The sequence below is a fragment of the Triturus cristatus genome, chromosome 8 (assembly GCF_964204655.1).
Source record: "Triturus cristatus chromosome 8, aTriCri1.1, whole genome shotgun sequence".
NCBI lineage: Eukaryota > Metazoa > Chordata > Amphibia > Caudata > Salamandridae > Triturus > Triturus cristatus.
The window spans coordinates 465,708,708-465,722,328 of record NC_140591.1 but is presented as its reverse complement, the minus strand read 5'-3'; the positions used below and the strand labels follow the sequence as shown (position 1 = coordinate 465,722,328).

Below are 13,621 nucleotides of genomic sequence, written 5' to 3'. Positions count from 1 at the left end.
TGCATGTGAGAACTATGTGATCTTAGTGAGGCAACTAAAAGCAAGTGTTCGAGGCATGTGGGCTGCTGAATTCATATCAGTGCATAGATCGCCGCCTAGTGTTGGGTCCGGATGATTGCACATTGTTGTCCTGGAAGAGTCTTCGAAGTATCACGAGATAGGTGACTCCTCCCCTGGACCACAGTGTGCATGGGCATCCTCTCCATCCTTAGATAGTTTTTTTCCGCCATTGGGTTCGGATGTGCTTATCTTAGCTCAAGTTAGGAAAATTCAGTTTAAGGCCAAAAGGCCTTTAGTTATCGTCGGTACTGTTCCCATTCGGTATCGACTAGTTTCTTTAGTGCTTTAGCACCTTCTTCCAGCTTTTCTGATCCGCTTGGTCCGAACATCAAACTTCGATCGACGATGGAATCGAGGACTCCATTCAAGAGGTGTCCTTTATGCCACGCGAAATACCCACACATCGACGTCCACCCGGTATGCAACAAATGTCTCTCACCGGTTCACGATGAGTCGAAATGTATGGCCTGTGCCCGATTCCGTTCGAAGAAGACTCTCCGGAATCGACGGGCAGTGAGATTGGAGGCGCAGCAATCGGCGTCTGCCCCGGCCAACATCTTTAGCACCGAAGAAGAGGACGCCAAGAGCGTGGAAGACGTAGACTCCAGCCCCGCTTCTGAACACGATTTCCGATCGGAAGACGACGATGAGGTGATCTTTCAGAGAGAAGTCGTCGTCGAAGAGGTAGGAGACTACGATGAGGCCTTTGGGGCCGAGGAAGATAACTCCAGCGAGGAGCTAGGCCAACCCGTCGATACGGAGGCCGAAAAAATACGTCGTCATGAGGCTCCGGTCAAGGGATCGCCTTCGGGCCTTACCCAAGATCAATCTCACGGTTCTTCGGCCCCGCCTTCAGGCCCGGCCTCGAACATTTCGCAAGAGCCATTATTATCGAGGACGACTGGATTCCATTCAGCGAAACCGAAACCATCCATCGCACCAGTTCCATCGAAACCGAAAGTTAAACTGGTTGTGATCGGCTCGAAGGCCTCGAAGCCCTCCACTCCTTCGACGTCGGCAAAGGTCATCGGCTCCGACCGCGCAAAAAGGGATTTCGGTGCCGAGCTCACCGCAGCGGATACGGGTGCCGAGCCAAAGAAGAAGTCCCTCGGTCCCCACAAGGCACCTTGGCCTCTGGCACCGAAGACATCGGCCCCAACCACCAAAGTCAAGGTGGCCACCCCATCTGCGTCGACGTCTAAAATGGCGGCGCCTGCCAAGTCATCGACTCCAACGAGCGTCGATACCTCCCTTCGGATCGATGACCCCATGACTGCAAAAAAGTCGGGGGGCGCTTCGACGCCTACCTCCAAGGTGCCGACCGGTTCCAAAGAGCCATCTGCGTTCACCGTGCAACAGGTCTCGGCATCGTTGCAACGCATCAGAGAACGGGCAGCCCTCCACTCTACGTCGGGTCCCGACACGCACAAGGCTTCGAAAGCACCCTCGGCGCCGACCAACATCACGTTTGGGTTGCCGCCGCCCACGGCGCCGAAACTGTTCGAGATTCGGACACGTGTCTGCCAGACACAGTCCCCATCCACTGGACAAACAGATCTCGAGCCTTCACAGCCACAATTTATCGACGCCAACACTGGTAGGTTGATGCTCCGCAAGCGGAAAATCACGCCAGAGAGGGGATTGGACTCCTACAAAATTCCTCTCAAACACAAATTGCCGGCAGGGTCAGAGCCAGTGCTTCATGAACACTTTCAACCCTTCCATCAGGATCCACCGTCCTTTTCTCCTACGCCTTCAGAGGCAGACGCAGTAGAGGACTATGTAGGGGATGATACCACCTACCCTGGGGATATCGATCCTGATGATCACCTGCAAGACCCAGATCAGGCATGGGATGACCCCACAGACCAGGGTACCGCACCAGATACCCATGACACGCAGCTTTATAACATAAAGACATCTCCCACAGAGGACACTGCTGCCTTTAATGCCCTCATAGAACGGGCTGCTGCCAATCATGGAGTAGAACTCCATTCTGACACTGTCGAAGAAGACTTCTTGGTGGACACTTTCGCCTCTTCCGAAAGAACTGTCAAGACTCTGCCCATGTTAAAAGGAGTTCTCAAACCTCCAAAAGACATTTTTTAAGAAACAACCAGGGCACGGGTGCTAAACCCCAGGATTGAAAAAAAATACAAGCCTGCACCTGGAGACCCTATGTACATTAGGGGTCATTTACCTTTGGACTCCATGGTGGTTGCTAATGCTCGCAAGAGAGCCCACTCACAAACAGGTGATGCTCCTCCCCCAGACAAGGAGTCCAAAGTGCTGGAGACATCAGGCAAACGGATTGCAGCGCAAGCAGCGAACATCTGGCGCATTGCCAACACACAGACGCTCCTGGCCCGTTATGATAGGTCCCACTACGACACACTAGAATCACTACTCCAACATTTGCCAGATGAATATAACGAGGCAGCGGAGCTCCTCATCAGAGAGGGACAACTCCTTACCAATGCATCCATCAAGTGCGCACTGGATGCAGCCTACACAGCGGCAAGGGCAATCAACACTAGCGTCATGTTGAGACGGCATGCATGGTTGAGAATCTCAGGCTTCAAGCCGGATATTCAGAACAATATCCTAAATCAACCTGTCAACTCAGACTATTTATTTGGCCCTGAAGTTGACACTACCCTCGAGAAAATTAAAAAAGACACTGACACTGCGAAATCAATGGGGGCTCTGCAAATGCAGCAGTTTCGTAGTGGCTCCTTTCGTCGCCCCGGGAATAGAGGAGCAGCTAGAGGTCAGGGGTCACAGCAGCAAGTACACTAAAGAGGGCACACAAAGTAACTATGATAAAACCACCAGAGGTGGATATCGTGGCTCCAGCACCAAGGGCAGAGGACGTGGTTACGGCAACACCAGGTCCTCCCCCAAAAATAAACAGTGACGCCCTCTCCCTGCCCCCGACCACATAACACCTGTCGGGGGAGACTCCAACGGTTCCTGTCAGCGTGGAAAACCATCACCACAGACAGGTGGGTCAGGGACATTATCCAGCACGGTTACTGTCTCGAATTAACGTCCACTCCACCCAACATACCGCCAAAGCACCGTCCTATGTCCTTAGAGCACTTGGCATTATTGCAGCAGGAAGTGCTAAGTATGCTGCAAAAAGGTGCAATAGAGGTCGTGCCCATCCACCAGCAGGGGACAGGGGTGTACTCTCTGTACTTCTTAATTTCAAAAAAAGACGGGTTGCTCAGACCTATACTAGACCTGAGACCCCTCAACCGATACATTCTCTCAGAGCATTTCCATATGCTCACCCTACAGCAGGTTCTCCCGCTACTCAGTCAGGGAGACTTCCTAGCCACACTGGACCTAAAAGATGCGTATTTCCACATACCCATACACCCTTCACACAGGAAATATCTCAGGTTCACTATTCAGGGGCATCACTATCAGTTCAAAGTTCTCCCCTTAGGAGTAACAACAGCACCCAGGGTCTTTACCAAGTGCCTAGCAACAGTGGCGGCACATCTACGAAGACAACACATTCACGTCTTCCCTTACCTGGACGACTGGCTTGTTCAGGCAAAGTCAGCCCAGCAATGTGCCAGCCACATGTCCCTCACCATTCACCTTCTTCACAGTCTGGGATTCTCACTAAATTACCCAAAATCACATCTCCAACCCGCACACGTACGACAGTACCTAGGCGCGACCATAAACACTCTGGCAGCCACAGCTCAGCCAAATTTAGTGAGGATCAACAGCATGCAACTGCTGATCTCAAAGTTCAAACCTCAACACTCCCTTCCTGCGCGAGTGTTCATGCAGTTGATAGGCATGATGGCCTCCTGCATTTTCATAGTCCCGCACGCGAGACTACATATGCGCCCACTTCAGGAGTGCTTGGCACGTCAATGGAATCAGGCTCACGGACAATTAAAAGACCTAGTGTTGGTGAGCGGTCGGGCATACAACTCTCTGCATTGGTGGAATCCACAAAACCTTTGCAACGGCCGACCGTTCCAAGAGCCTGTTCCACAAATAATACTGACAGCGGACGCCTCTCTCCAGGGTTGGGGAGCTCATGTACTCACTTACACAGTGCAGGGACTATGGACAACGCAACAAAAGAAGATGCACATCAACGTTCTGGAACTGATGGCAATCTTCCTAGCCATGAAGGCATTCAAAGTACACTTGTGCAACAAAGTCGTGTTGATCCGGACGGACACATGACTGCCATGTACTACATACAGAAGCAGGGAGGAACACACTCTCCACAGTTGTCTCATCTGGCTCAGAGCATGTGGAAGTGGGCCATTCAGAGGAACATATTCCTCATGGCGGAACACCTCCCCGGCAAGGACAACCAGATGGCGGATCTGCTCAGCAGACACAGCCACCAGATGCACGAGTGGGAGCTACATCCGTCATTTCTCCAACCGTACTTCCAACAGTGGGGTCATCCAGAGATAGACCTATTTGCCACAAACGAAAACGCGAAATGCCAAAGCTTTGCCGCCAGGTTCCCACATCCACAGTCACAGGGCAATGCGATATGGATGAACTGGTCCGGCAGATTTGCGTACGCTTTTCCCCCAGCGCCATTAATACCTCTAGTGGCACGCAAACTGCGACAACACTCACTAACACTCATCCTAGTTGCTCCCACATGGGCGCGCCAACCATGGTACACCACCTTTCTAGAACTTTCCGTGGTGCCGCATCAAAGGCTGCGGATCAAACCCGCACTTTTGACGCAGAATCATGGCGAGATTCAGCACCCAGATCCGCAACAGCTGAACCTGGCAATCTGGCTCCTGAAGTCTTAGAGTTTGGCTACCTAAACCTGCCACCTGACTGTATGGATATCATCAAGGAGGCCAGGAGACCCACTACCAGAGCTTGCTATGCGGCTAAATGGAAGAGGTTTGTCATTTACTGCAACAACAATGACATTAACCCGCTGGACGCATCCATTCAAAACATCATCTGTTACCTCCTACACCTATACCGATGCAATCTGGCGTACAACTCAATACATATCCATTTAACCGCGATAGCAGCCTATCTCCAAAACAGGCAGCACCTCTCTTTATTCAGAGTGCCTGCCATCAAAGCCTTCTTGGAGGGACTCAAACGAGTAATTCCCCCAAGACACCCACCGGCACCGGTGTGGAACCTCAATTTGGTCCTCACCAGATTAATGGGTCCACCCTTTGAACCTCTCCATTCATGTGAGATTCAGTTCCTCACCTGGAAAGTGGCTTTCCTAGTGGCAATCACTTCGTTAAGAAGAGTTAGTGAACTCCAGGCACTAACCATTCAAGAGCCATTCATACAGGTTCACGCAAACAGGGTTGTACTACGTACCAACCCCAAATTCATGCCCAAAGTCATATCGCAGTTCCACATTAATCAAACTATCGAACTGCCTGTTTTCTTTCAAAATCCACAGAATGTCGCAGAGAGAATGCTCCATACACTAGATGTAAAGAGGGCCCTCATGTACTATATAGACAGAACTAAGGACTTTAGGAAAACAAAACAACTTTTCATTGCCTTTTCTCCACAACACTAGGGCAACGCCATTTCCAAAGCAGGTATAGCCAGATGGATCGTTAAATGTATTCAAATTTGCTATCAAAAAGCTAAACGCACATTAACGATTTCCCCAAGAGCCCACTCAACACGAAAGTTAGGGGCATCCATGGCTTTCCTAGGAAACATTCCTTTACAGGAAATCTGTAGAGCAGCCACATGGTCCACTATACATACATTTACCAAACACTACGGTGTAGATGTACACTCAAAACAGCAGGCAGCTGTAGGACAGGCTGTTCTCAAAACTCTTTTTCAGACTGCTGCAGCTGGCACGGGTAGCCGCCGCTAATGGAGGTACTGCTATATATTCTATGCACAGATATGAATTCAGCAGCCCACATGCCTCAAACTGAATATGCTACTTACCAGTATCCATCTGTTCTTGGCATGTGGGGCTGCTGACATTCATATCACCCACCCTCCTCCCCGGCGCCTGTAGCGGCTGCAGCACTCAGACTTACTGTATAGCATGGTCATCACTTACTGTATCTACTCCATCACTGCCACAATGGCGAAAAACAATCTAAGGATGGAGAGGATGCCCATGCGCACTCTGGTCCAGGGGAGGAGTCACCTATCTCGTGATTCTTCGAAGACTCTTCCAGGACAACAATGTGCAATCATCCGGACCCAACCCTAGGCGGCGATCTATGCACAGATATGAATGTCAGCAGCCCTACATGCCAAGAACAGATGCATACTGGTAAGTAGCATATTCAATTCAGAACTGCCGTGGAGCAGGCCTCATGGAGTGCATCACTGTGGTAAAAGTGACAGATTTACGGAGGCTACTGTACATTGACCCGACACTGCCACTCCAGTCTCCAATAGGCACCAGACGGAACACTCAATGGATGTCTAACATCTTTATATGGCTTGGGAATCGACCTACATTAGCAACCAAACAAATGTAGTGCACAGTCAAGGAGGGAGGCTTGGGAGACCCAAATATCATGCTTTATTACAGTGCAACATAAAATGCAGTCGAGTGGCACCTCAAGGAAAATAAGAATCACTGGTGTTTCACAGACCAGATCATCGCTGGCACACACGTTTGGAAGATGATCTGGCTCCCCAAGAAACACTGAGTATGTGTGCTGAATTCCTCCCCAGTGACCACTAGAGCGACTTTAAAGGCCTGTATATGGCAGTGATTAAGCCAGGCTTGGTCACTGGTCTATCCTACATGACCCCAATAATTGGAAATCCTGACTTTATCCCCGCAGTTAAAGAGGAGGATTTCAGAGAATAGTGAAAGGCAGTGTGTAGGCAGATCGGTGACTTGATTGGGAATGCGGGGGTGAATAAAGACTCTTGAACAGGCTAAAGCAGGTTATATATAGGTCGCCAGAGGGGGCAAGAGTTAGGTATTTATAAGTACGCCACTAAATGACACACCCCATAATCAAACCGGCAGGTAGCAGACCCCTATTCTGGTCTAAAAAATGTCTCATCACTAGGACAGGGGACAAGCATTATATGTCAGAAATGTACATGGCTGGACCAATGTGAAGACCATGGGCCAGAGAAGTTGGGGAGAGAGCTTGACAGATCGTTAGACAACAGGGAATGGAACATGGTCTTCCAGAAGGCAAAAGTCATGGCATCCAGTACAGCAGTGAGAGAAACTCTAATCACATTAGCCTTTTATTGGTACTGTACATCGGAGTGGGTTCATGCTTGGCTAAACACAAATCTAAGTATTGCTAGAGGGGTAGCAGAGCAACTAGGTCACTCCTGCTCTTACTTTGCCACTGCCCTAAACTCAATTGATACTGGCGGGGAATAATATCAACAAGATGTTTGATTGCCCTCTATTAAGACTTCTAGGATACATACTCTTCGAGTGAATGATAAACTCACATACCCATTTCGAACTCTTAGATGGAAACATTGATTCTTTTTTACCCAGCCAAACGAGTGATCCTGACGCTCTGTGAAACAAACACAATTTCAGGCCACTGTCGATGGCTATACAAGATATTCGAAATAATAGGTCTGGAAAAGATCACAATGACAACGGAGCAGAAAGTACAGAACTTTGGGGAAAAATAGGGGACCTTACCCCACACTACTAGCTATGGAATTTATGGAGAATAGCCGCGCCAGTTATCTTAGAGTACTGCGACTGACCGCTCCTACAGGGGGACAGGAAGAGACTAATGATCCACAGAGAAATGAAGGTCTATGAAATTGGCATATGTCCGAGGTCCTGTTACGCTGCTATGTGTAGCCTCTGGCATTTCGAAACTCGCAAGTACCTAGTGATGTGGAGTTAATTCAGGAAAGAGGGGCGGTGAATAGGGACAAGGAGAATGTCTTTGGTTTCCTTCTGCAGGTTTGAATATACTCCCCTGCCAGGCGGTGGTTGTAGGCAGGTGTATGTGTTTCTTTACCTCAGAAAACAATAAAAAGAATTGTTCCATAAAAGTGTCTCCTTTTACAGCTTAAGTTAAATCATTCATTTATTCTATGCCATTTTTCTGTTTCAGATGTTATTTTAAAAGATGGGTAAAGGAACAAAATATTTACATTCTCTACCTAATGCTTGTAGGTATCTGGGGTATAGGAGTTGCAACACAAAAGGCAAACTTGAATCAGATTCCTCTTGGTCGAGATGTCCACAGTCTAGTAATGAGGAATGATGGGTCCATCTACCATAACAATGAGGAGAAGACGCGATTACCAGCTAACAGCCTCCCTCAGGAAGGGGATATTGTGGTAAGTTTAAAAAATATATATATTTTGAGCAACTTTCTGGTTTAGGCAAATAAAAGCAATTGATGCTTTTGACTGTGGGAAACTGAGCCACTCCCCGACCAATAGGGTAAAGGTTCCTAAGGGTAACTCTACCCACGTATTCGATAGTCCCTGTTTACCTTACTGCAAATAGTCCCTGTGTGCCAGGGCATTTTCAAGATGGTGAAAGTCTTCAACCACAGTAAACATGGGGTTTGAGGGCTTGCTGAGTGTGTGAGAGTATATAGGTCCTTGTGCCAGCTCCCCCTGCGACAGTTCTCCTGTTCAGCTTGCCTGCATTCCGCTACCCTGTGCTGCCTGTCTGTATGCTGCCCTCTGTTTGTGCCTCTGCTGCTCGTGTCTTGCTCTGTCTTGCCTTTTCTGCTCGTTTTCTGCCCTCTGTTTTGCCTCTTTCTTCTGCTTGTTTTTCTGCCCCCTGTTTGGCTTTTCTGCTTATTTTTCTGTCCACTGTTTTGCCCTCTTCAGCTCTGTTTTGCCTTTTCTGCCCCCTGTTTTTGCCTTTTTCTACTTATTTCTTCTCGCTGTTACCTTCCTCCCACTGTTTCCCTCCTCCTGCCACCCAGCCCCCCGCTCTCCTCCCAGGACCTACTTAATGGAGGCCGCAGCCCCATTGAGCAGGTCCTCGTGCCTGCTCCCCTGGGACAGTTTTCGTGTCCAGCTTGGCCGCAATCCACTGAATGTCTACCTCCTGCCCTATGTTTGTGCCTCCTCTGCTCATTTTTTGCTCTGTTTTGCCTTTTCTGTTTGTTTTTTCGCCCTCTATCTTGTTCTGCTGTTTTGTCTTTTCTGCTCATTTTTCTACCCTCTATTATGCATGTTTCTGTTCATTTCTTTCCTCTTCCCATAGTTTCCCTCCTCCAGCCGTTTCCCTCCTCCAGCCACCCAGTGCCCGCCCTCCCTCCAGGACCTACTTAATGGAGGCCGCAGCGCGACCCCTTCCTGCAGATCCTCGGCCAGCTTCCCCTGCATCAATTCTCCTGTCCAGCTTGCCCGTCTTCCGCTACCCTGTGCTGCCTGTCTACCTGCTGCCCTCTTTGCCTCCTCTGCTCTTTTTTCTGCCCTCTTTTTGTCTTTCTGCTAGTTTTTCTGTCCACTGTTTTGCCCTCTTCTGCTCTGTTTTGCCTTTTCTGCCCCCGTTTTGCCTTTCTGCTCACTTTTCTGTCCCCTGTTTGGCCTTTTCTGCTAGTTTCTTGCAGCTGTTTTCTTCCTCCCACCATTTCCCTCCTCCTGCAACCCAGCGCCCCACTCTCCCCCCAGGACCTACTTAAGACAGGCCGCAGCCCAACCCCATTGAGCAGACCCTCGTGCCAGTTCCTCCTGGGATAATTCTCCTGTTCAGCTTGCCCACAATCTGCTACCTCCTGCCCTATGTTTGTGCCTCCTCTGCTCGTTTCATGCTCGTTTGCATTTCATGCTTGTATTTCTGCCCTCAGTTTTGCCTTTCTGCTAGTTTTTCTGCACTCTGTTTTGTTCTACTCTGTTTGACCTTTTCTACTTGTTTTTCTACCCTCTGTTTTGTCTTCTAATTTCTTCCCGCCATTTCCCTTCTCCAGCTGATCCCTCCTCCAGCCACCCAGCGCCGCCCTCCTTCCAGGACCTACTTAATGGAGGCTGCAGCTTGACCCCTTTGTGCAGGTCCTCAGCCAGCTCCCCTGCGTCAGTTCTCCTGTCCAGCTTGCCCGCAGTCTGCTACCCTCTGCTGCCTCGCTCCTTGCTGCCCTCTGTGCCTCCTCTGCTTGCTTCTTGATCTGTTTTGCCCTCAATTTTTTCCTCTTATGCTCTCATCTGATAGACATCTAGCCATACATTCCTTATCTTTGAACTTCCAGGCATCAGGCTGGATCCGGAAGATTTTTAATAGCAGTACCCTTGCGTGCTAGTAGATGGCGTCGGTCAACTCCGCGTGATGTCAGCGTGTTTTTTGTTGTGACGTCCGTGTCATCCATATAACCGCCATACTGGCGTGCTGACGTTAGTTCTTTTCTTTCCACGTCAGACAGCGCAGAGCTGTCGAAGATAACTTACCCCATGTCATTTTTTGACAGACTCTTCGACTTTTTGTTGACTCCTTTTGGTGTGCTAGGGATGTCTAGAAAGAAAACCTCAGAGTTCAAGCCGTGTGGCGCCTGTTGGTCACCGACCCCCACCTAGTGTGTGGCTGGTGCCTGGAGCAGGGCCACGACACGGAGTAGTGCTCAGATTGCTGCGCTGTGGCGCAGAAGGCTTTGAGGGAGTAGGCCCTAAAGTCGATCTCGTTCCCTGTCGAGCGGAATGTCAGAACGCCTCTCTTGGGGGACCTGTAAGTCGTCGTGATCAGGTATGAGGCACAGGAAGAAGTTGAAGCATGCTTCGACTTCGCCCAGTCTGTCACGAGACGGAGGAACCTCGCTGCTTAAGGCCCCGCTCTGCGAAGCAGGTGCCTGGGTAGGCTCTGCCTTTTCCTCACTTTCCGGGCCCGGGAGCTACCCCCATCCAACTAAAGAAATTTTATGGTGTCTTGAATGCCATATTTGGGCGGTCTGACCCTGCCGGCGTGCCCGCAGACTCAGTTGAAGGAGTTGCCATGGGTTCTGGGCCTTCGACTCTGGCCTCCTACTGGAACTGTTCCCGAGTCAAGACCTGCGCCGGCCGTCCCTCTGCGACCTTCCCCGGCGCCGAGGGCGTTGGCGGTGCCTCCCCAATAGTCATTCCAGATGACCCTTAGCCGGGCAGGCGTCCACTGACGCAGAGACCAGAGTTGTATGGCTCCATGCCGTTCAACCTGCCCTGTTCTGATGGGTTAGGAATGGATGAAGAGGATTAGGAGGGGAGCACGATCCCTTGGAAATCCCGCAAACTCAGGATATGAACTGGTATGAGGAACTCGGTGATGCCAGTGGCCTCGGCACGTCCCCAGGTTCTGGCATGCAGTCTCCCCCTAACCTGTCTACGGAGGAGCAGGCATCATTTGTAATGGTGGGGGGTAGGGCTTTGGAAACTGCAGCTTCCTACGGTGGCAGTCAAGACTAACATCTTGACAGAGGTCCTGCAGCCTGGCGATTCCATCTCGGAACCCTTGCAGCCTTTTAATGAGGCCATGACGAATGTTCTTCTGGCCACCGCCATCTCCCTGCAAGGGGCGACCCAGCTTTCCTCACCGCCAACCACACCCCACGTAGCTTACTGGTCCAAGCTCCCACTTCCTGTGGCGTGTTCCTTTCCATACCCTCCAAAAGACTGGAAAGCTTTGGGAAGAAAATGTTCTCTTCCACCAGTCTAGTATTGCAGTCCGCCTGTCTTTTAGGGCATTATTCCCATTCGATATGGGATACGGTTGCGCAGGTGCTGCCCAGAGTCTCGTAGGAGGACCAGGTTCTGCTCTCCCAGGCAATTTCAGACTGAAGAGATGCAGCTTAGTTCGCCATCCATTCTGGCTTGGACACAACAGACTCGCTAGGCAGAGTCATTTCCTCGACAGTGGCCATACGATACCACGCCTGGCTGAGGACGTCAGGATTTTCAGGGGATGTGCAGGCTAATCTTTTAGAGATTCCCTTTGATGGCTCCTGTCTCTTCGGAGACCAAGCATATGCAGCGCTGGAGCATTTTTAAGGACTCACAGGCTACGGCCAAGTCCTTAGGCCTCACCACAACATCCCGGCCTGTGTCTGCTTTTCGCTCCTTTTGTGGCTACAGAAGGGGCTTTCAACTGCATCAACCTTACTCCAGCCAGAGAGCCCCGCAAGTTCAGCCACCTCTGCAATGCCAGGGATGCGTTTCACCCCGACCTCGAGGTTTGGGCAGCCAGAAGTCGAGTCAAGCCACAATCTCTCCTCCACTGCAAAACTTTCCTAGCACGATTCCCCCATGGATCATACACGCTCCAGTTGGTGGCAGGATACGCCATCACCTCCACCACTGACGGGTCATCACCTCAGATAGGTGGGTGTTGCAAATAGTCTGCTGTGGCAACTCCCTCCCCTTTGAGTCTATCCCTCCATCTGTGCCTCCAGAGTTCAATCAGCGGACAGAGGATCATCTTACTCTACTCCACGAGGAAGTTAAGACACTCTTGGCCAAGGGAGCTATAGAAAGGGTTCCCGGGCCAGAAATAGGCTGTAGTTGTTATCACCACTATTTTCTGGTTCCAAAGAAGGACTGAAGCTTTTGTCCTAGCCTCGATCTCCGAGCCCTCAACTGCTTCCCCAAGAAGAAGTTCAAGATGCTCAGGTCCTGTCTGCCCTGTACCTGGGAGACTGGGAATATGGAGACTGCAGGACGCCTATTTCCATATTCCCATTCCGCCTGCCCATCATCTCTACCTGCGGTTTATGGTGGGCCACGAGCACTTTGTTTGCTGTGCTCCCCTTTGGCATCACCAGCGCCCCTCGAGAGTTCACAAAGGTGATGGCGGTGGTCCGAGTCCATCGGCGGAGATGAGGAGTTCCAGTCTTCCCCTATCTCGACGACTAGTTGCTGAAGGCAGGCTCGTCCCAAGCAGTCGTATCCCACCTCCAGACTATGGCGAACCTCCTGCACTCGCTGGGGTTCACTATCAATATGCCGAAGTCATACCTGACTCCCTCTCAGACGCTCCCTTTCATCGGAGCAATTCTGGACACTGTGCAGTTTCGGGCTTAATCTCCCGAGCCACGAGACCTGGATATTCAGGCTAGGAAATTGATGTTTAAGCCTCTATTCTGGATTTTGGTGAGAATGATTCTGAGGCTGTTGGGCCTCATGGCCTTCTGCATCCTACTTGTGGACCATGCCAGATGGCACATGCAGACTCTGCAGTGGGACCTGAAGTTCCAGTGGGCAAGCATCAGGAAAATCTCACGACCTGGTTCAGATATCGGGATGGGGGGTACTGCGAAAGACCTGCAGTGGTGGTTAAAAACCTTGATTGGATCAGAGGCAGACCCCTCTCCCTTCCCCACCCAGATCTCTCTGTAGTGACGGACGTGTCTATTCTGGGATGGGGCAGCCATCTGGTAGAGGTGGAGATCAGAGGACTCTGGTCTCTGAAGAAAGCAAGGCTCCATATCAACCTGTTTGAGCTTCGGGTGATCCGAATGGCACTGAAAGCCTTTTTATCGTCCATCAAGGGAAGACTAGTTCAGGTGTTCACAGACAACACTGCCGCCGTTTGGAACTGCAGCAAACCGGGGCGGTGTTGGGTCATGGACCCTCTGTCAAGAGGCCATGCATCTCTGTACTTGGCTGGAACAACAGG

At 50.6% G+C, this 13,621-nt stretch overlaps 1 protein-coding gene across 2 annotated transcripts in view; it reads left to right on the top strand.

Annotated features, from left to right (window-relative positions):
* SPRYD7 (SPRY domain containing 7) overlaps positions 1–13,621 on the top strand; it is an 875,965-nt gene that overhangs the window by 765,593 nt on the left and 96,751 nt on the right. For both annotated transcript variants that reach the window (XM_085621932.1, XM_085621931.1), the window contains one exon: positions 8,201–8,367. In XM_085621932.1, coding sequence (XP_085478058.1) covers positions 8,201–8,367 — 167 coding nt within the window. The remainder of the gene's footprint in view (positions 1–8,200; positions 8,368–13,621) is intronic.